This window comes from Gigantopelta aegis, chromosome 2 (genome assembly GCF_016097555.1).
Source record: "Gigantopelta aegis isolate Gae_Host chromosome 2, Gae_host_genome, whole genome shotgun sequence".
NCBI classification, from domain to species: domain Eukaryota; kingdom Metazoa; phylum Mollusca; class Gastropoda; order Neomphalida; family Peltospiridae; genus Gigantopelta; species Gigantopelta aegis.
Window position 1 is genome coordinate 40,113,406 of NC_054700.1, and position 20,696 is coordinate 40,134,101.

Genomic DNA, 20,696 nt, shown 5'->3' on the forward strand with positions numbered 1-20,696 from the left:
TATAATACAAAGCGCTTTGGATTAATTATGTTTGTTCATGGGTGGTAATAAAATAAGTTAAAAACCCATTAGTCCTATCAAATCTATATTATCTAAAAGCTTGTTCATTTAACGGAATTAAATGAAATTACAATGTACACTTAAAATAATAAGGTTATGACTTTATAAAATAATTTATAGAATAATTATTTAAAATCTAAAGACATTATAAATACAAGACAGATACATATGGGGTTTGTTTGATCAATAATTTTTTTTTTCATCTAACCTTTTCTGTGGACTGGGTCCAAAGCCTCATTAATTTCTTACGTTAAATAATATTTATTTTGGGGCTGGCGTGTAACTTAATTAATATTATTTATATTCGTACTACACATACTACTCTCTCTCTCTCTCTTTCTCTCTCTCTCACACACACACACACACACACACACACACACACACACACACACACATGTTGGCTTAAATTACCATTAAAAATATTTATAATTTATTACTTTATTACAAATTTAATGTATATCTTCAATAAAATGCATTCTTTCTCTCCTAAACTTGTTCCAAGGATGGACGTGCCTGAACCTTTAGAGATTGGGTTTGTGTATGTGTTGTTGTTTTTTTTGCATATATACCAGCAGAACTCAATTAAGAAATAAGCCAGTTATGTTGTGTAGCATGGGTCTTCTGGTATGAGTAAAATATCTGATAGGATTCTTCCTCCTTCTTCTTGTCTCAGTTATCACCATTTCTTGCTTTTGTTGTTGTTTCTATTTCTAACGGATCTCAATATATTATGGAGAAACTTACGCAAATACTCAGAATAGACTAGCTTGGTTGGTTTGTATGATGCGGTGTACTTCAACGAAACCAGTTGACGAAAAAAAAAAAGTAAATTGTTTGCAATCTGTTAATGGGTTTTCGTATTGTTACTTATAATGTCATTAGTAGCTTACAATTCTAGTGATGAAAGTCAGAGTAGCGATGACGATGCAGAGAGTCAGGCGGTCAAGTCACAACCAGGCGCTTTAACGGGACGAATAAGTGATGAAAATGAAATTGCATCGGCACCGACCAGCAATCCTGACAAAACTGACAGACCGGTTGGTGATTTTCAGCCACATAACAACAACTTGTCAGCCGTCACTTCGCTAAAAGGTATACTTTGGATTAACTGGCAACCTTTTAAAATGACCTCCAAAACTGGGTTGCCAGGTTTGGATTATTTTGTAATGCTGTTTCTGATAATAACATGCGTTACATGGTATCACCATTAAAACTTAAAATTAAAATCACATTTTAATTAGTCACATTCAGTGTGGTCGATAATTGCACAGTATAATTTTTCTTTATAAACATTAAAGATTAACTTTATGTAATATAATAAGCCTAAGGTTCAAACTTGAGTATTTTTGGGGAAAGACTTGCGATATCAACTGAATATTGCATTAAACACTACAAAAGACATCTGTAGCGAGCACTCCAATCACTCGGCTACAGAGTGGATCAACAAGTGACTGGAGATGGCTGGTATACCGTATATACCGTTCAGTATCGGTATCATTTCAATACTGGTTTACAATACAGAGCAAATTAAAAAAGGTACTGAAATTTCGGTATTGAAAATAGTTATTTGCCATTTAGTATTTAAAGCACTAACAATATATTTGACAAATGCAAAAAGCTGAAAAGAAAAGAGAGATGAGGGCCTTGTGTATGGAATTTAATTTTATTTCATTGAAATTAGCAGAGTATACTGAAAATACCACTCAGTATCAGTATTGTATTGATGAATACTGTACCGATATCGAGGTAAATCTCCCCAACAATACCAATACCGAACCTGAAATTTCAATACCGCCCAGCTCTACAAGTGACTGTATTTTAACAGGGCTCACCCTGGATAAAAAAATACCTGTAGCCAAAATATTAGCCAAATGAAATTTTTATTAGCCATATTGAAAATGCTTTAGGGCCATTCCGTGGTAATGATTTAAGCCAGGACACTTATAATCTCCTTAACTAAAAGTCCTTTTTAAATAGAAATTCAGTTTTATCATTTATAGGCTCATTACATGTAGTAGTATTAGCATGTCAGGCCTAATTTATTTTTTTGTAAAAAAAATTGACTTATAAAGTAAAATGTGCCAGGACGTGACGAAAATGGACATGACTTTTTTAACACTGCAGTCAATTCCAAAACTCTGCTCTCCTGGTAGAATGTTTGCTTATAGAAATACACTGTTTAACACAATATCCAGTCTATTTCTAAATGCCATATAGCAATTTACTAAAAAAATATTCTTTATGATGTACAACATTTATGTTAAAAAATTTCTGTACGAGCCGGGACATGACGAGCCAGGACGTGACTTTTTGTCCAGTTCACTTATACAACTAATAAATAATATGTATATCAAATACTACTAATGAAACACTGTTAGTTTATGAAACCAATGATATTTACTGGTTTTAAGTATTTTTATCATCAAAATAAGTGCATAAAATCTTAATTAATTGAACTGTCGTTGTGCAAAATAAATTCTCATACAATATTTATTTAATATACTTTTATAACCCATAACCATATCATTTGTCAACAAGATTGCTTATCCTGATGTTGCTAAGTCTGGTGATTTTTTGTCCTACCTGTACAATACATGTACAAACTAAAAAGACGAAGTATCTAGGTGTTACTTTTTCGTTGGCTGCGGCATACATTTTTGCATTTAGCTCAACATTGATTGTACAAATGTAGCTTCATTTCTTATAAATTACATGTCAATGTCATGCATCAGTAAAGCTTCATTTATAGTTCTATCTATGAATGTTCTCCGTAATCAGTTAATGCACGTCAAAATTTGTTTTTCAATTTTATTATTTTAAAATTTTAATTAAAAAACTTGAGGTTCGATTTTTTAAAAATATTTTAGAAACATTTTTAATATGCATTGAGATGAATATCTACAGATGTACTATCAATGACACTGAATAAGTTTGGGGTATAGGCAAGACATTTAATTCTGAAGAATTCTTGTTTGCAATTTACCATATAATGTTTTAGAATTAAAATATATTATATTTTGCCTTTTGTTGGTATTTTTACCAAATAACCAAATTTGTTTTACACAGTACTGTATAGAGTATTTATATATGAATATGAAAATGTATCTTTTTCAGCTAATTGTGTACAAACTTGAATAAATTGGAATAACAAAACCTCAATGGGGGTAGGGGCAGTTAATATATTACTTCGATTTTTCAGCGGAGGTGGGGTGGGAATGGGGTTATGCATTATCTTCAGAGTTTGAAGCCAGTACCCATACACCCACCCCCACTTCTAAGGCCTATGACATTCAATTAACAAACATACAGAAATATGGGGGTGGGTGGATGTTTAAGGAGGTTGTTTAATTTTAGGGTTTTTTTTTAAAGTTTTATTTTATTTTATAGAGCTCATTATTTCTTTAAATAGCAATCTTTATGTTAGTTTGAATTTTTTTTATTTTTTTTAAAGTGACCCATCAATTCCCCACCCCAAACAGTTTCATGATTTGTGCCATGTTGTTACTGTTGATTTCAGCGTCGTGTTAAATGCTTGTTGTGATTTATGCTTACAAAATACCTCGGCTAAGAATGCCGACTTCACAGTATACTCCATTTATTAAAAAAAAAAAAACCTTTAATCAAATTAAAATTTTCGATATTTTTAAAATCCAGCTAACTTATTAAATGTCACCTCACAGTCTTACAAATTTATATCTAAAATTATCTAACAAATATGATTATTGTAAACTAATTTTATTCAGTGTACATTTAACTGCAATTTGTACAATTTAAATACTGCATTTTCATTTCCGGCGATCACGATCTGCATGCATGCTCTCGACCATGGGTACGAAATTAACAAAGACAAAGGAATAAACAAAAACTGCAGTTAGGTATTCATCGTATTGTTTAATGTCCGCAACGATGTCTCTTGACACGAGGGTGTCGGCTGACTCTGAAGCGTGACGTATATTCGCACCGAGAGCTGTCCTCAGTTCAGCCAACGAACATTCTTCCTAACGTTCGCGAACTATTTGATTGGTGATAGCCGTGTCCATTTGGTTTAATGTGAAGCGCACAAACCAGTCTAGCGAACGTTTTGTTTTCGTTGGTCTGGCTGAACTCGGCCCTTGAGACGGCCTACATGTCTTTCGGCCCTGAACTGGCATGTGTATTCAAATTGACACGCATTGTCGGTCTGTTTTTATTACTTTGGTTCAAAGATTTTACAAAGTAAAAATAACAAGTTACAGATCTTCCAGACATTGCTGTCATACATGTTGAATGCATGCCGTTAAAATTAATAACCGTGATTATTAACATATAAGCAAACATTATAAGGCCTACGCTGTATTCTGCATGACACCGTTTCTCGTTACCGGTCGCGAGATGGCTATTACGCTAATTGAATATTTGGTAGTATTATTATGTTTGAGGTGTCGGATAGATTATGTAACCGTTTGTTCACATCAGAAGACAGAAAATGACGGAGCCAAAATTTTAGCCACTTGCAAATTTTATTAGCCATTTTTTTTTTTAATTAGCCAATGGCTAATTTGGCTACCGACAGCGCGAGCCTTGTTTAATACTCTTAAGGTTCACCGGGTGTATTTTGACAGAATGAACCGAACATCTACTGAATAAAACAAAAGTTTAGTCCCACAGTGCCACATTCTGTTTTCTGTGCTAAATTTCTTCAAAAAGCACCTATGTGGAGCAAATTTTACATATACCTGTAATATTCATAATGTCTTCATTTTTCAAAGACAAAATTTAATGATATTGGATTACGAAACATAAACATTATGTTGGTTTTATAATACAAAATATTTTAGAAGGTATGGTATATAACTATATCTAACCCTACACTAACCTTGACAAATATTTGTTTGAATTGTTGTGGTGGGGGAAATAAATATGACTTGCCACAGTGTCAGTGTCATCTTTTTATTGTTTAATGTAAGGATTTATACTAACGTTATTTATGTCATGTTTTTTTAAACTTAAATTGGAATTCCAAAGTTTGTCTATAGATACATCCGATGTTTTCCCAAAATCAGTATGGGCATCAAGTGAAATTCAAACATTGACAAGGAAGGAAATTGTAATTTTGAAACACAAAACTGTAGTCCACATGTACCAGCTAATCTGCACATGTAGGTATGATTTTCTTTTCCTCTCATTTCAGACCTGCCAGCCCCTGCTTGTTCTCAGATTCCAGCTGAAGAAGATGAGCTAGAAGAGGACGTCCAACCCAAGGTTTCTCAGATCTCAGACGCTCCGAAACCGCCACAAAAACGTGCAAAACAACCAGCAAGAATCAGCATACCAGCCGTGCAATATGTATGAAGATTTATATTGAACGCCAAAAGAAATTATATACTTTTAAAATTTCCATGTGTTATAATAAAAAAATTTTTATAATTCTTGGATAAATTTCTACTAATTTTTGTATAGATATACATATAATATATGTTAAGCTGTCATATATTTTTTTACACGTTAAAGTTTGTTTTGTTTCACGACACCACTAGAGCACATTGATTAATTAATTATCAGCTATTGGATGTCAACATTTGGTAATTCTGACTCGTAGTCAAGAGAGGAAACTTGCTACATTTTCCCTAATGCAGCAAGGGATTTTTTATAAGCACTTTCCCCACAGACAGGAAAGCACAGACCACAACCTTTCACTAGTTGTGGTGCACTGGTTGTCCAATCAATTGAATGGATCCACTGAGGTGGTTCGATCCTGTGACGAAAGCACCATAGGCGAGCATTCAACTGACTGAGCTAAATCCCGCTCCTCATATTCCTTGAATAAAATCGCCCAACAAAAGTTAAAACCTGCATGATTAAATTTTAAGTATGGAAGTGGCTAGTTTATATTGAATCAAACACTGAATGGTAGCCATTAAAAAACATATTGGATATTGAAAAGTGTTAAACGGTTATGCTCGGTTATATTTAACGCAAATATGCAATAGGCATGCTTTAGTTAATTTGGAGAGTCAAATTAGTACTCACACAGTATGAGATAGAACCAACAACCCAGCACTCGGCCTGCATTGAAGAGAATGCTGGAACATGAATTGTTTGTGGGTGTTTCTAATACTTGTACCTCTGAAAAACTAAAGTAAAAATGATGAAATATGGCATTTGTTACTGTGATACTGCATCTTTAGATGTAAAATGAATAAGTGTGTACACAGATATATGTATAGATAAATTAAATATAAATAACTTTTCAGGCTTTTTGCCAAAAAAGAATAAAGATACGTAGGTTGTTACAGGTTTGAAATCTTTTGAAATTAGACACTGCATTTCATGTACGTTGGTGAATTTTAAACATCCATTCTCTCACTAATTTTTTAACAAAAAATTATAAAAATGTATCCATTAATTTCCAAAATTTTAGGATACGTAATTTTATCCTTTGTACCCTCTGGTAGAAACCTTGTTTTTGTAAACCTGACCCTATATGTTGTTGATATTCTCATATATTCTGTTTTAGAGTTCCGATGAAGATGAGGATGAACCAGCTAAGAAGAAGAAGAAAACAGCTACAGTAAGTGGACAGTGTGCAGATTTTTTTTTTTTTTTAGAGCTATGAGCATGCCCATCTGTTTAATTTTGTGTGTGAAACACTGCACTTGTCACTTTTAATATTTATTATAGCATTGAGTTAAATATCACTGAAGTAATTGTGCTATCAGACACTAGCAGTAATGGTAGTACTAAACCAAATAACTTCCGGCTGGGTCAAAGTGCGAGGTGCACCGAACTTTTGATAGAGAAGTGAACACCACAAGTCCTGTGATTGGTTATAAATGTGAGTGTGTTGGTTGTAAAAAATAATAGTTTCATCTGGGTAAAAAAAAAGTGCAATTTTATTTCATCTAGTACCAATGTGTCAAGTAGCCTTGTGCTTGAAACATGTATGGGGTACCTGTAAAAAAAAGTACTCGAATTTTGTGCGAAACTAGGGTAGTCATAGACGCTACCCGTTATCTCAGAAACGAGCAGCTTGACCCCCATTTTTTTCTGATTCACTTTAAGTGTAAGGGGTGGTAGTATTTATATCCGTGGCGTTTATGTCGGTTGATACGTTGCAGGTTGGAGTTTTAGCCACATATGTTACTATTGTCGTCTATGGGATTTGATTTGGTAGTATACACCCTATAGCACATATTCAGTGCATAATAAAAAATATTATGATTTTGTCATTTTATTTAATTAAACTATACTGGTTGATAAATTAGCCATCACTTGATCATGCAAGTTCACAATGACCTTGACCTTGACAATAATCTCTGTACATGGCTCTGAATGGAGTTTGAATCAAAGTTAGCACTGAAGAAAAGTTGGTTTTGGCCTATAATTCATACTGTAAAGATTTCAATAATTTCTTTTTACATGGTATTTGACTTGCCATATACAACTGCTCTTAAATATGGTATTATATATAAGCAACCTGAACTAAGATTTTAATAGCAATTTATTTTTATATTAAAAATAGCATGTGCCAATAGTGGGTTAATGTCTTTAGTTTCCATTAACATTGTTAATTTTTTATGTATGAAATTCTGAAAACTCAAATTTGTAAAGAAGTTGATTTTTATTGTTATTTTGACATATTTATAGGGTGCTAAGTTATATTTTAGACAAATTTGTAGTTTTATGCAAAATTTAAAGTAAATTTTAAGAAAAACTTCACCAAAAACATAATTAAATTTGTTGTCACTATTGTGCCTTCTGTTCTTATTTGTACATAACAATAAGGTTGTTAAACATATACTTAGATCTCCAGATAATTTTTTTTTTTTTTAATAATCACTTAGTTAGCTCTCATGAAAAGCATTTTGAGTTTATACTAGATTCAGAACCAATTTTTTTCAGATCTGATTATCTGCCTTGGATTAAGTTGATAATTTATTTTATTGTTAAAGCTGTATTACCTAATGTTACTAGCTAAATAAAATGCTGGATTACAGATTGTAGGAATACATCTAATGTACATATTGTATTCATCCGGATTAGAAAATAATGCAAGAAAATAGATGTTCGGGTAATTTTGTCATTTAAAAATAGTTTTTTTCAGTAATTAATCAAAAATAAATGTGTTAAAGCTGCATGATTATTCCAGATATTACAACTATTAAAACCTCCAACTACAGTAGGCTATAAATAAAATATAGTCAGGAATATTGGTGGCTGCCAATAGTTTTGATGGTTCATTATGAAAATCAGCATGGCCGATGGATTTGAAATTCGCACACCTGGTAACTTGAAGACACCCACACCCAGCATACAGGATTTCCTCCCAACACTAATGTTCAGGACATTAAGTCATTACTTCATACAGGTACAGTCATGTTTGTGTTTCCTTCCTCAGATAGTGTATTTTTTTAATACTGATATTTCTTTGATGTGCCTGTTAAGGTCTTCATAATCTAGGGGTCAATCAAGTGCATGTGTTTTAATGGAATTTTTAAAGGGGTAGAGGTACTCTGACTATCTTTGTTGTCTCTATATATATACCTGAGTACACACACCCAACTGAAAGTAAATATCTTCAGGAGTTTTATTTTAAAACATTTTGTTGTTTAATATGACATATTGCATTTGTACAAAACTATATGCAATATATATGCTTTTTGAGGTGTACATTATATTAGGTTGCACTGTAGAAACAACAGTTTCAGTGAGGTTGTCAGTTGATGTCAGAATACACCAGATCCTGGTTGTCATAAAGACACATAGCTGGACACTTTTTGAAAAATGTATGTTATCAGTATAGGTAGTACTAAACCAAATAACTTCCGGCTGGGTCAAAGTGCGAGGTGCACCGAACTTTTGATAGAGAAGTGAACACCACAAGTCCTGTGATTGGTTATAAATGTGAGTGTGTTGGTTGTAAAAAATAATAGTTTCATCTGGGTAAAAAAAAAGTGCAATTTTATTTCATCTAGTACCAATGTGTCAAGTAGCCTTGTGCTTGAAACATGTATGGGGTACCTGTAAAAAAAAGTACTCGAATTTTGTGCGAAACTAGGGTAGTCATAGACGCTACCCGTTATCTCAGAAACGAGCAGCTTGACCCCCATTTTTTTCTGATTCACTTTAAGTGTAAGGGGTGGTAGTATTTATATCCGTGGCGTTTATGTCGGTTGATACGTTGCAGGTTGGAGTTTTAGCCACATATGTTACTATTGTCGTCTATGGGATTTGATTTGGTAGTATACACCCTAATAAGACCCCAAATGTTGTTTTTCCTACAGAAAAAAGTTTCTAGAAACTTACTAGTATTTCACTGTAAGTGATGTTACTTAAATCTAAATACTTTGTTTACAGTGAATTTGTGGTATGGATTTTTAGTTCATGCTAATTGTTCAATGGATCTGTGTAGTTTCAAATGACATCACTGGTGGGGTAATTTATTTTCAATGGATTTGTGATATTGGTTTGGGTTATTTTGTGGAGATAACACTAATAGCTAAATAGACCTGGTTGGGGGGGTAACACTAATTGCTAAATACATCAGTGTGTATTTTCATAATAGTTGTGTCTCTTAAAGGGGGGGTGGACAATTAAGGCATTTGGCCTGGTACCATCCCAGTGAATATGCCCTCTGGCAAGCTGGTGGTTACGTAATACCTAAACATATCACGTCAGGAATTAGTCTTCGAATTGAAGAAACAAAACATACCTGATTTTTGCGAATGCATCGCAAAGTTCTGTTAGTGATTTCCCTAGAAATTTGGCAAGGCGTGGTAGACCAAACACTATTGGGGCATTTTCACCATTTTCGGGGCACTTGTTTTTCATTACAAATACACAAAAATTAATTGAATTAAAACATTAATGTAATTTATGTGCTTGCTTTAATAAATGAATGGCAAAAGATATAAAAGGCATATTTTATTAATTAATAATACCTTTTGGGGTGTTTTATAAAGGTGATTTTAGAATTAATTAGTGAAAAAGGCTTGTTTAATCTCACGGCAGCATGGTGCTGATTAAGGCAAGATGGTGCTAAACTATTGAGGCATGGTGCTGCACCATGCTAAACCAAGCTAGGGAAAACACTGTCTGTAATAATAGCCATCCCAGTAAGCCTGCAACAAGTATATATTATTTTTCAATACAAAATAAACCACCATTGTCAAAGTGTTGAAATAACTGAATTATGTTTTGTACATAAATAAACCCATGTGCTGAAATAATAATCGGAGTGTTTTCTTGGTTAATTGGTCTTTTCTTTCCGTGACATGTACCTGTGGTTCCTGATTGGCAGGTGTATATTTAGATGATCCCTAGACATTGTATCTAGACACACTAAAAAGACGTGCCTCTTTTATTAAGATCACAGGGTATTGTGTGATAACCACGCAGACACCCCTCAAATCGTAATGGACATTATCAGCCATCCTGCTTTATTACTGTAAGTAATTCTCTAAAAACCTTGATTACGTAGACTTTCCCATCTAAAATCACAAAACTGACCACTTACGTTGTCCCAAAGAAAAGAAAAGTATCACTTGGGTATCGTGAGTGGTCGTTTTTGCTCGAACGTACCCTACCAATAGGCCTAATATGCATTTTTTTCTCTGGATTTAAAAAAAAAGAAAAATACTATAACTCCATTTTATTCTATTAATGCAAATTAAAATATGTTTAGTTAAATAGTTTATTATGCTATCAAGTCATTATGTTGTTTTACAAGTCAGGTTGATGAAAGCGAAGCACCTTGTCATAAATTAGAGCATTTGTTTACACTGTGCATAGAGGAGATGGATGGAGCTGATGTCACTTCGGACCAAGCTATACCACCAGACGTCACAAAAACGAAACAAAATGGCTGCCCCCAGTTAGCAGGAATAATCATGTTTTTTTATTAACTCTAAAATTATGTGTTTTTCATTTATTAAGGTGTCAGTATGTGTTGGTGGTCCGGGTATGCATCTTTCCAACACATAAGGCTCTTGTTTGAGTTGACTCTACCTGTAACAAAATGACATCATTGCTCAAGTTTACAATGAATTTGTAGTATGTTTTGAGAGTGGAATGAAAGCCATGATTTATATAGATGTGCTTTTTCTTTGTCACAATGAAATCATGTTTGACCAATAAAAGATGAAATATCATCTATTTTATTGTTACACATAGTTTTATTTGATGGTTTTGTTTTCATTTGATCTTTTTGCAGGGTAAAAGTGGGCTGTTCTCACTTCTTCCCGAACCCGTCCACGCTGCTAAGAAGGAGTCGAACCGCATTCTCATCCCTCACACACTTTCCAAGAAACCTCAACAGAAACCGGACACTGTCCTCCCGCCCGTTCCTCAAGCCAAGCCTGAGGTGAAGGAAGTCATCACCGACGCACCGGTTACAGCAGCAGCTACTTCAACGGCTCCACACAAATACACCACACAGTTTCAGGCTATCACAGGTTATTACTCAGACAGTGATGATGAGGAAGACGAGGAGGAAGGGTCAAGTGGAAACTTCTTTTCTCTTGCTTCAAAATCTGTAAGGTCTGGTCCAGTGGCTTCCGACAGACTTCCTTCTTTGGCGTCTGCCAGTGAAGAATCATGTGTAGTCAGTGGTACAGACAATTCAACGAAAGACTCTGTTCAGGAGGCAGTGACTGAATCAAACGTGGTTCCTTTGCAAGGTAACACAATTGATGATGATGAACTCGGTAAAGCTGGGGAATCTGGTGTGACCTTGACCTCCACCTCCACAGATCCTGATGGACCACTAGACTTTAAGCCCTCAGTGAACCAAGACGCCCCTCTCAGCTTCAAGTCGTCACTGAATGCTCCAGTGGCCTACGGGTTGGCAGGGCCGTTCAGGGCCAAACCTGGACCAGCGTATTATAGCATGCATGAAACCACATTGTCACAAGAATTACCAAGCGCCACCTATGGGCAGTCACATGATCAGGTATTTTAGTTTAATAAAAACAATTGACTACATTTATTTTAATTTGACGAGGGGGAAATTCATGTACTGATTGAAAGTTTGTTGGAAAATAACTAGATTTTTGGCGTTTTTGAACTTTAATTTGTATAATTTGGGGAAACGTTTTCTCAATCAGAGCTAGCACTAAGCTGCTGTTGTACATGAAAGTAAAAAAAAATTACTTCAGAATTATTTTTAAACTAATTTTGTACAACTAAGTTTTGTATTTATTGGTTTTATCACCTATATTTCTAGACTGATAATCGGCACCATTCCACACCATTCCTCAAAGGCTATGCCATTTTGGAGTAAATAATTCCCAATCTGAATGTAAATAATTCAAATTTTTTATTAGTGCATGTATTATTTTAAAATGTGAAAATGTCACAAAGACCCATTCCCTCATTCATAACATTTCATAATGCAAAATAGGTATATTAGTTTGAATAAATACACATACATATCAGAGGTGGGGAAAAATAAAATTGTCAATCGGTCCCACGTGATGTCATCACTACCGGGGGGGGGGGGGGGGTGCAAGAAAGGAATAAAAATAAAAATTATAAAATCATTTAAAAGGCCTGCGATATTTGCCAGATAGTGTTTTTCAAAAATCATAGTGGCGTTTGTATATTTTTATCTTTAATCTTGAACGCGAAACGATAAACACCAAAATATGAATGAAAAAAATGTTTGATCACATCAGTGAAAAAAATACCCAAATTGTATATATTTTACATAATGGAATAAATAATATTAAAAAAAGAATAAAAGTTATGAATATAACTCCCATATAAGTTTTTTAAAGTAGGAGTATTTAGTACTGTGTCCTGAAAAATAATCAACGATGACACTGTTCGAGAGCCAGAGCTAGCACATTAAAACAATTAATAACGCTATCGCTGATTGGATGACATTTGACCTCTACTGGCTCTAGAGATAGCCAGTGTAGCTATTCTGCTCTCACTCCCACTTTTTTTTTTTTTTTAAAGTCCTTTATAATTATTAGGTACACTACATTGGACAGTCAACAATAAATACATTTATAGATTATTTCAGTATGTTTGTATTTCACAAAAGCCTCTTGCCTCGGACTCAGAGACTCGATCTGACACAGGTCAGTACACAGACGTTGATTGTAAACTCTGGGTCTTTTATTTTAACTGGAGTGTAATACCTCGATAGTATTCTCACCGAGAATGGTGTTATTGTTAACGTCTGTTTAATCTCGTGACCAGCTCTGCGGCTTTGACAAATGTCTAGCCTAATGGCAGTGGATTGATACTACTGTGAGTTACTGTAGGTCCAACTTTAAAAACACAGACGTCTAAAACACCAGTCATATTGATCACTATTTATTTATTTATTACTATTTTAATTCATGCACAAGATTCCGATGTCTGGGCAGGCCGATCCAATTGACTAATAGGAATTAGTTCCAATAATAGAAATGGACAGGTGTTTCAGACCGACAAAAAGTACAAAAGTGGGACCGGCAAACACATGTTTAAAAAAAAAAAATTCGGTCCAAGAGCAGGGAAAAAAGTGCTTTTCCTCACCCCTGGTACATATATGAACTTAGCTTAATAAGATGTTTTTAAAATGAAACTTACAATTCCCCCTAAAAAATGTGTAAAATAATGCTAAAACTCCCAAAATTAAAGCCGTGGACATGAAGTCAAATTTTAGAATTAAAACCCTATCTTGGCACATTATAAGATAAATATCATTTAAAACTTTATTACTGCATGATTCAGTCATAAGAAGACAAATACATTTTTTGATTTCTGCGTTAATTTTGTTTTCCAGGAAGAAGCCAGTGAGTTGAATCAGAAAGAGATTGCTCAATATATGGAGGATGAACAGGTCAGTCCAGTAGTGTAGTGTAGTTTAGTCTTACAGTGGTAAAGCGCTTGCATGATGAACATTTGGTCTGGAATCGATCCCAGTTGGTGGGCCTATTGGGTTATTTCTCGTTCCAGCTAGTCCACCACAACTGGTATATCAAAGGCCATGTATGTGCTACCCTGTCTGTGGAATGGTGCATATAAAGATTCCTTGCTACTAATGGAAAAATATAGCAGGTTTCCTTTCTAAGACTAAATGTCAAAATTACCAAATGTCGGACATCAATAGCCGATGACTAATAAATCAGTGTACTCTAGTGGTGTCGTTAAACAAACTTCAACTTTCACTTTTTAGTCCCCTACTGTTCCAACCAGACAGGACTATAGATTTCATCTTTGTCCGTATGTCTGTCCGTCCATCCATCTGTCCCACATATAGATTTCTGGATGTTATTTTCAACAGGGCCTTGAGATACTGAGCTGAAATTTTGTGTATAGCTTTATCATGTACTTTTACAGATCAAGTTTGACTTTCTTGGTGATTTACCCACTTTTCACATAGGTATGGCCTTTGAACTTAGGAGATAAGAAAAATTTATTGCTTCAGCAGTACTCTCAGAATGCTTACGGTTTCTTTTACAGTTCTTGCGACTGCAGGGCAAGAGGCAGCGTGGGAAGGAGGAGATAAACCTAACCCTAACCCTCTCTAAGAGAGATTAATACAGACACATATGTTTTTTCCTACAGTTCTTGCAACTGCAGGGCAAGAGGTGGCATGAGAAGGAGGAGATAAACCTAACCCTAACCCTCTCTAAGAGAGATTAATACAGACACATATGTTTTTTCCTACAGTTTTTGAGACTGCAGGGCAAGAGGCGGCGTGGGAAGGAGGAGATAAACCTAACCCTAACTCTCTCTAAGAGATATTAATACAGACACATATGTTTTTTCCTACAGTTTTTGAGACTGCAGGGCAAGAGGCGGCGTGGGAAGGAGGAGATAAACCTAACCCTAACCCTCTCTAAGAGATATTAATACAGACACATATGTTTTTTCCTACAGTTCTTGCAACTGCAGGGCAAGAGGCGGCGTGGGAAGGAGGAGATAAACCTAACCCTAACCCTCTCTAAGAGAGATTAATACAGACACGTTTTTTCCTACAGTTTTTGAGACTGCAGGGCAAGAGGCGGCGTGGGAAGGAGGAGATAAACCTGGTGGACGCGAATATGGACGACTTCGTGAGCAGCAGCAACATTGAGCTGACGAAGGGCCTCACCGAGGAGTCCCAGCAGACCTCACACCGACGCAGCAAAGACAACAACCCCACACACGTCCAGAAGAGAAAACACCAGATAACGTACCTCGCATTTCAGGTACTTTTACTATCATTTTCGTTCTGTCGGTTTTGTTCTGAAGTACAGTGTAACTCCTCGAAACCGGACACCCTCGGGACCAAGTAAAATGTCCAGTTTTAAGAGGTATCTGGTTTAGAGAGGTTCTCTTCTGTACAGATATTTAAAAAGGGACCATGAAAAATTAATTCTGGTTTACTGAGGGTCTGGTTTTGAGAGGTTTCACTGTATGTAAAAATGCATATAATCATGGATTTATCCAGGAGTTTTCGCCATGGTCCCATGTCTGATCGGATTGTGAAAATTTTATTATAATTGGGATATTTTTTCAGGTCACCGAATGATGCAATACACTACTGTTAAAAGTAATTTAGTAGAACAGACAATTAAATATATATACATGTATATTGGGAATTTTTAGCATAGATTTTTGATGCTACTTTATTTGGGATGGGGACTTTGTTTGGACCCACTAAATACCTAGATAAATTCCTAATAATATACAATATTTATGTACTTCGTAGTCAAATATAGGATATAAACCCTGTTAATAACCTGTTGGTATATCAAAGGCCGTGGTATGTGCTATCCTGTTTGTCGGATGGTGCATATAAAAGATGGAAAAATATAGCTGGTTTCCTCTATGTCTGTGTCAAAATGACCATATGTTTGATATCCAATAGCCGATAATTAATAAATCAATGTGATCTAGTGGAGTCGTTAAACAAAACAAACTTCTTTCTTCTATTAATAACCTATAAATTTATAAACAGCTACAAGAAGTCATATTTATTTATTACTTACATGTTTCTGCCAGAAAGTAATTTTTGGGTATGGCACTATGGTATTGAATGCAACCACAGTCAACGGGGGGAATTGGAGGGCCTTCCCCAGAAAAAAAGTGTTACGTTTAGGTTTAGAGTAAAGAAAATCATACAGTCATGATAGGAGTGATTAATTTTAATGTGGGTATGGTGCGATATGCATTTTATCCTCTGGAAGAAACCCTGCACATATAATTTTACAGAGTTGTTTTTTGCAGTACCTCAAATTTTGTGTATAGTTTTATCATATAGTTGTATATCAAGTCGACAGAGTTATGGCTCTTGAATGTAGGAGATGTGAAAATTTACTGAACCAGATAGAGGCGTATTGCTTCAATAATACTCTGAAAATGCTTGTATTATATTTTCACTGTTGGTAAATTGTTACATCTAAGCCTCAGTTGTCGAGGGACATCTGACAATCATGTTCCAGTAATATTCCAGTGAATGAAACTTCAATAAGATTCCCTTAACTTCAATCTTAAAACAAAACTATCATCTAGGCTAATATGCAGTATTTAGATTTACTATATGTAGACATCTGACAATCATGTTCCTGTAATATTCCAGTGAATGAAACTTCAATAAGATTCCCTTAACTTCAATCTTAAAACAAAACTATCATCTAGGCTAATATGCAGTATTTAGATTTACTATATGTATACATCTGACAATCATGTTCCTGTAATATTCCAGTGAATGAAACTTCAATAAGATTCCCTTAACTTCAATCTTAAAACAAAACTATCATCTAGGCTAATATGCAGTATTTAGATTTACTATATGTATACATCTGACAATCATGTTCCTGTAATATTCCAGTGAATGAAACTTCAATAAGATTCCCTTAACTTCAATCTTAAAACAAAACTATCATCTAGGCTAATATGCAGTATTTAGATTTACTATATGTAGACATCTGACAATCATGTTCCTGTAATATTCCAGTGAATGAAACTTCAATAAGATTCCCTTAACTTCAATCTTAAAACAAAACTATCATCTAGGCTAATATGCAGTATTTAGATTTACTATATGTATACATCTGACAATCATGTTCCTGTAATATTCCAGTGAATGAAACTTCAATAAGATTCCCTTAACTTCAATCTTAAAACAAAACTATCATCTAGGCTAATATGCAGTATGTAGATTTACTATATGTATACATCTGACAATCATGTTCCTTTAATATTCCAGTGAATGAAACTTCAATAAGATTCCCTTAACTTCAATCTTAAAACAAAACTATCATCTAGGCTAATATGCAGTATTTAGATTTACTATATGTATACATCTGACAATCATGTTCCTGTAATATTCCAGTGAATGAAACTTCAATAAGATTCCCTTAACTTCAATCTTAAAACAAAACTATCATCTAGGCTAATATGCAGTATTTAGATTTACTATATGTATACATCTGACAATCATGTTCCTGTAATATTCCAGTGAATGAACTTCAATAAGATTCCCTTAACTTCAATCTTAAAACAAAACTATCATCTAGGCTAATATGCAGTATTTAGATTTACTATATGTATACATCTGACAATCATGTTCCTGTAATATTCCAGTGAATGAAACTTCAATAAGATTCCCTTAACTTCAATCTTAAAACAAAACTATCATCTAGGCTAATATGCAGTATTTAGATTTACTATATGTATACATCTGACAATCATGTTCCTGTAATATTCCAGTGAATGAAACTTCAATAAGATTCCCTTAACTTCAATCTTAAAACAAAACTATCATCTAGGCTAATATGCAGTATTTAGATTTACTATATGTATACATCTGACAATCATGTTCCTGTAATATTCCAGTGAATGAAACTTCAATAAGATTCCCTTAACTTCAATCTTAAAACAAAACTATCATCTAGGCTAATATGCAGTATGTAGATTTACTATATGTATACATCTGACAATCATGTTCCTGTAATATTCCAGTGAATGAAACTTCAATAAGATTCCCTTAACTTCAATCTTAAAACAAAACTATCATCTAGGCTAATATGCAGTATTTAGATTTACTATATGTATACATCTGACAATCATGTTCCTGTAATATTCCAGTGAATGAAACTTCAATAAGATTCCCTTAACTTCAATCTTAAAACAAAACTATCATCTAGGCTAATATGCAGTATTTAGATTTACTATATGTATACATGTATGTTCGCACCTCTGAAATTATGATTTCCGTCTGTGGGAAAGTGCATATAAAAGATCCCTTCCTGCATTAGGATAAATGTAGCGGGTTTTCTCTGTTGACTACGAGTCAGAATTACCAAATGTTTGACATCCAATAGCCGATGATTAATTAACCAATGTGTTCTACTGGTGTTGTTAAACAAACAAAAAAACTGAAATTATGAATTGTTAATTTTAGTCTTCTTTTTTCCAATTTAATTTTAGGCGAAGGAGAGAGAGTTAGAACTGAAAAACACCTGGGCAGAGAATCGACTGACTAAGAGACAGACTCAAGCCAAATACGGCTTCTGATCCACTGTCAGATTTATACCGAGCGTCTCGGCCAATACAACAAATCATCAACTTGAGACGCCCAGCCACAACTTTGTGTTTTACTTCTAAACCAGGGCACAGAAATTCAAGTGCTTGTTTAACCTGAATTCCTATTATCTGTTGGCAGTAACCAACAATAGTTCAGTTAATTGAATTATGTAATATGCATTTATGCACAAGGAGTTGCTTTTAAAAACTTAATGGTGCATTTAATAACTCATCATTGCTGCTGTTGTTTTGAAATGTGAGTAACCAGCATTCAAACTGAGCGATTGTTTTCATGAAATGTTGTGTCCCTTTATAATGAAATACAAGATGTGCTAGCTGTACATGTGTGGACATAATTCTACTGTTTGAGATGCAAACATTTCAGACAGTTGAGTGTTTCTGGCTGTGTTATTATTATCATATTGTCAGTTCTTAATGAATAGCCAGATAGCAAATAATAACATGAACATCAGACTAGTAACACCTTGGTGTGATATCAAAGTACACAACTGTTAGTTTCGTTGTTTTGTTGTTGCATAATGGTGTCATCTGTTTGTTTATTTCCAGGATGACATGGTAGGTTTTTGAGTGGGTGTTTGTGTTTAGGGCACCAGTCGAGTGCCTATATGTTAATACAGGCCGCGATGGCATACTGGTTAAGTTGTCAGTGCTAAAGCTGGGTTGTGTGTTTGGGACACCAGTCACTGTGGCTATATGTTGATACAGGCCTCGATGGCATACTGGTTAAGTTGTCAGTGCTAAAGCTGGGATGTGTGTTTAGGACACCAGTCACTGTGGCTATATGTTAATACAGGCCGCGATGGCATACTGGTTAAGTTGTCAGTGTTAAAGCTGGGATGTGTGTTTAGGACACCAGTCACTGTGGCCATATGTTGATACAGGCTGCGATGGCATACTGGTTAAGTTGTCAGTGTTAAAGCTGGGTTGTGTGTTTGGGACACCCAGTCACTGGCTATATGTTGATACAGGCCTCGATGGCATACTGGTTAAGTTGTCAGTGCTAAAGCTGGGATGTGTGGTTAGGACACCAGTCACTGTGGCTATATGTTGAACAGGCCGTGATGGCATACTGGTTAAGTTGTCAGTGCTAAAGCTGGGATGTAATCCAGATATATACATCCCACCCAGAGTGAATTTTAACAACTCGGTGGGGAGGTGTAAAACCAGTGAATCAAGGTCTCTACATTGGCGTAATCAGGATTTTATATGTTGAGGGGGTGGGGATAAAAGCCATGGGACAACAGACAAATATAAAAGGTGGTGTGTGTGGGGGGGGGGGGGGGACAAAGGGTTCCGATTGGGGGGCATGGTCCACTCTGGCTAAGCCAGTGCTTCTCTTACTGATAGTTAACTATTAATTCATCTAGTGGACAGATAAATGAAGTGTGTGCCCAAGACAGCATGCTTGGACCTTAATTTATACAAGAATAAAAATCAAATTAAAATGAATTGAAGATGTTGGTTTACACAATACCATATTGGGTTTGAAGCTATCGTTCACCAAAATTGCAAATATGCTAATGCTAATAAATTTTATAATAAATTTGTCAAAAACCAACTCAAGAATTGGCATGTACCTTTATTTTGTTTTATTTCTTTCAGGGGAAGTCGGCTAAAATGTGTTTAAACATTTTCAATGACACATTCTCTAACTGGTAACATTATTTTTTTGTCTAGATTAAACTCTGATATTGTGCTATAATAATAATATTCCTGAATTTGTTGTCCTCAAACAGTCGTGCAGTACCTACATGTATTTGAGATATTGACCTCCAATGTCGGTCTTTTATATTTAATAAAGCTCACGTTATTATCTTCTCAGACATTTTTCTTTTTTAAGATACACATTCAGGTGTGTGTAGAAACTCAAATCCTGCAATAGCTGATAGCAATCGGCAGTGCCATGGAGATTGCTATGAAGTTTTTAATTCTTCACAGCACTTTTTTTGGCTATAAACATATTCTTAATTTCCGGGGTTGGAAGCTACATTAACATTTTAAAACCAGGTTTAGCATGGCAGTATTAATGGCTTTATAGGATCTCGAAAACGGTTTAGAAAATGCTTAAAATGTGCTGAGGTGTTGTTAAACAAACATTCCTTTCCTTTCCAAATAGCTGTAGTTTA

The 20,696-nt window shown here is 34.7% G+C and overlaps 1 protein-coding gene across 2 annotated transcripts; it reads left to right on the forward strand.

The window, feature by feature from the left end:
- The first annotated feature begins 863 nt into the window (after nt 1–863).
- On the forward strand, nt 864–20,385 carry LOC121385430 (proline-rich protein PRCC-like). Of its 2 annotated transcripts, XM_041516111.1 has the most exons (7): nt 864–1,152; nt 5,231–5,385; nt 6,557–6,610; nt 11,252–11,989; nt 13,817–13,873; nt 15,018–15,227; nt 18,454–20,385. In XM_041516111.1, exons 1-7 carry the CDS (start codon nt 933–935, stop codon nt 18,538–18,540), a joined length of 1,521 nt encoding a protein of 506 aa, XP_041372045.1. In that variant the 5' UTR covers nt 864–932; the 3' UTR covers nt 18,541–20,385. The 2 variants fall into 2 exon arrangements, with proteins under 2 accessions (XP_041372045.1, XP_041372052.1); XM_041516118.1 differs by lacking the exons at nt 15,018–15,227; nt 18,454–20,385 and adding an exon at nt 14,707–14,896.
- Nucleotides 20,386–20,696: the final 311 nt, after the last annotated feature.

Coding starts and splice junctions, on each gene's coding strand:
- LOC121385430 (XM_041516111.1), top strand. CDS start 933: ATGTCATTAGTAGCTTACAATTCTAGTGATGAAAGTCAGAGTAGCGAT. Junction 6,611..11,251: donor AGAAGAAGAAAACAGCTACA/GTAAGTGGACAG, acceptor ATCTTTTTGCAG/GGTAAAAGTGGGCTGTTCTC. Junction 11,990..13,816: donor ATGGGCAGTCACATGATCAG/GTATTTTAGTTT, acceptor TTTGTTTTCCAG/GAAGAAGCCAGTGAGTTGAA.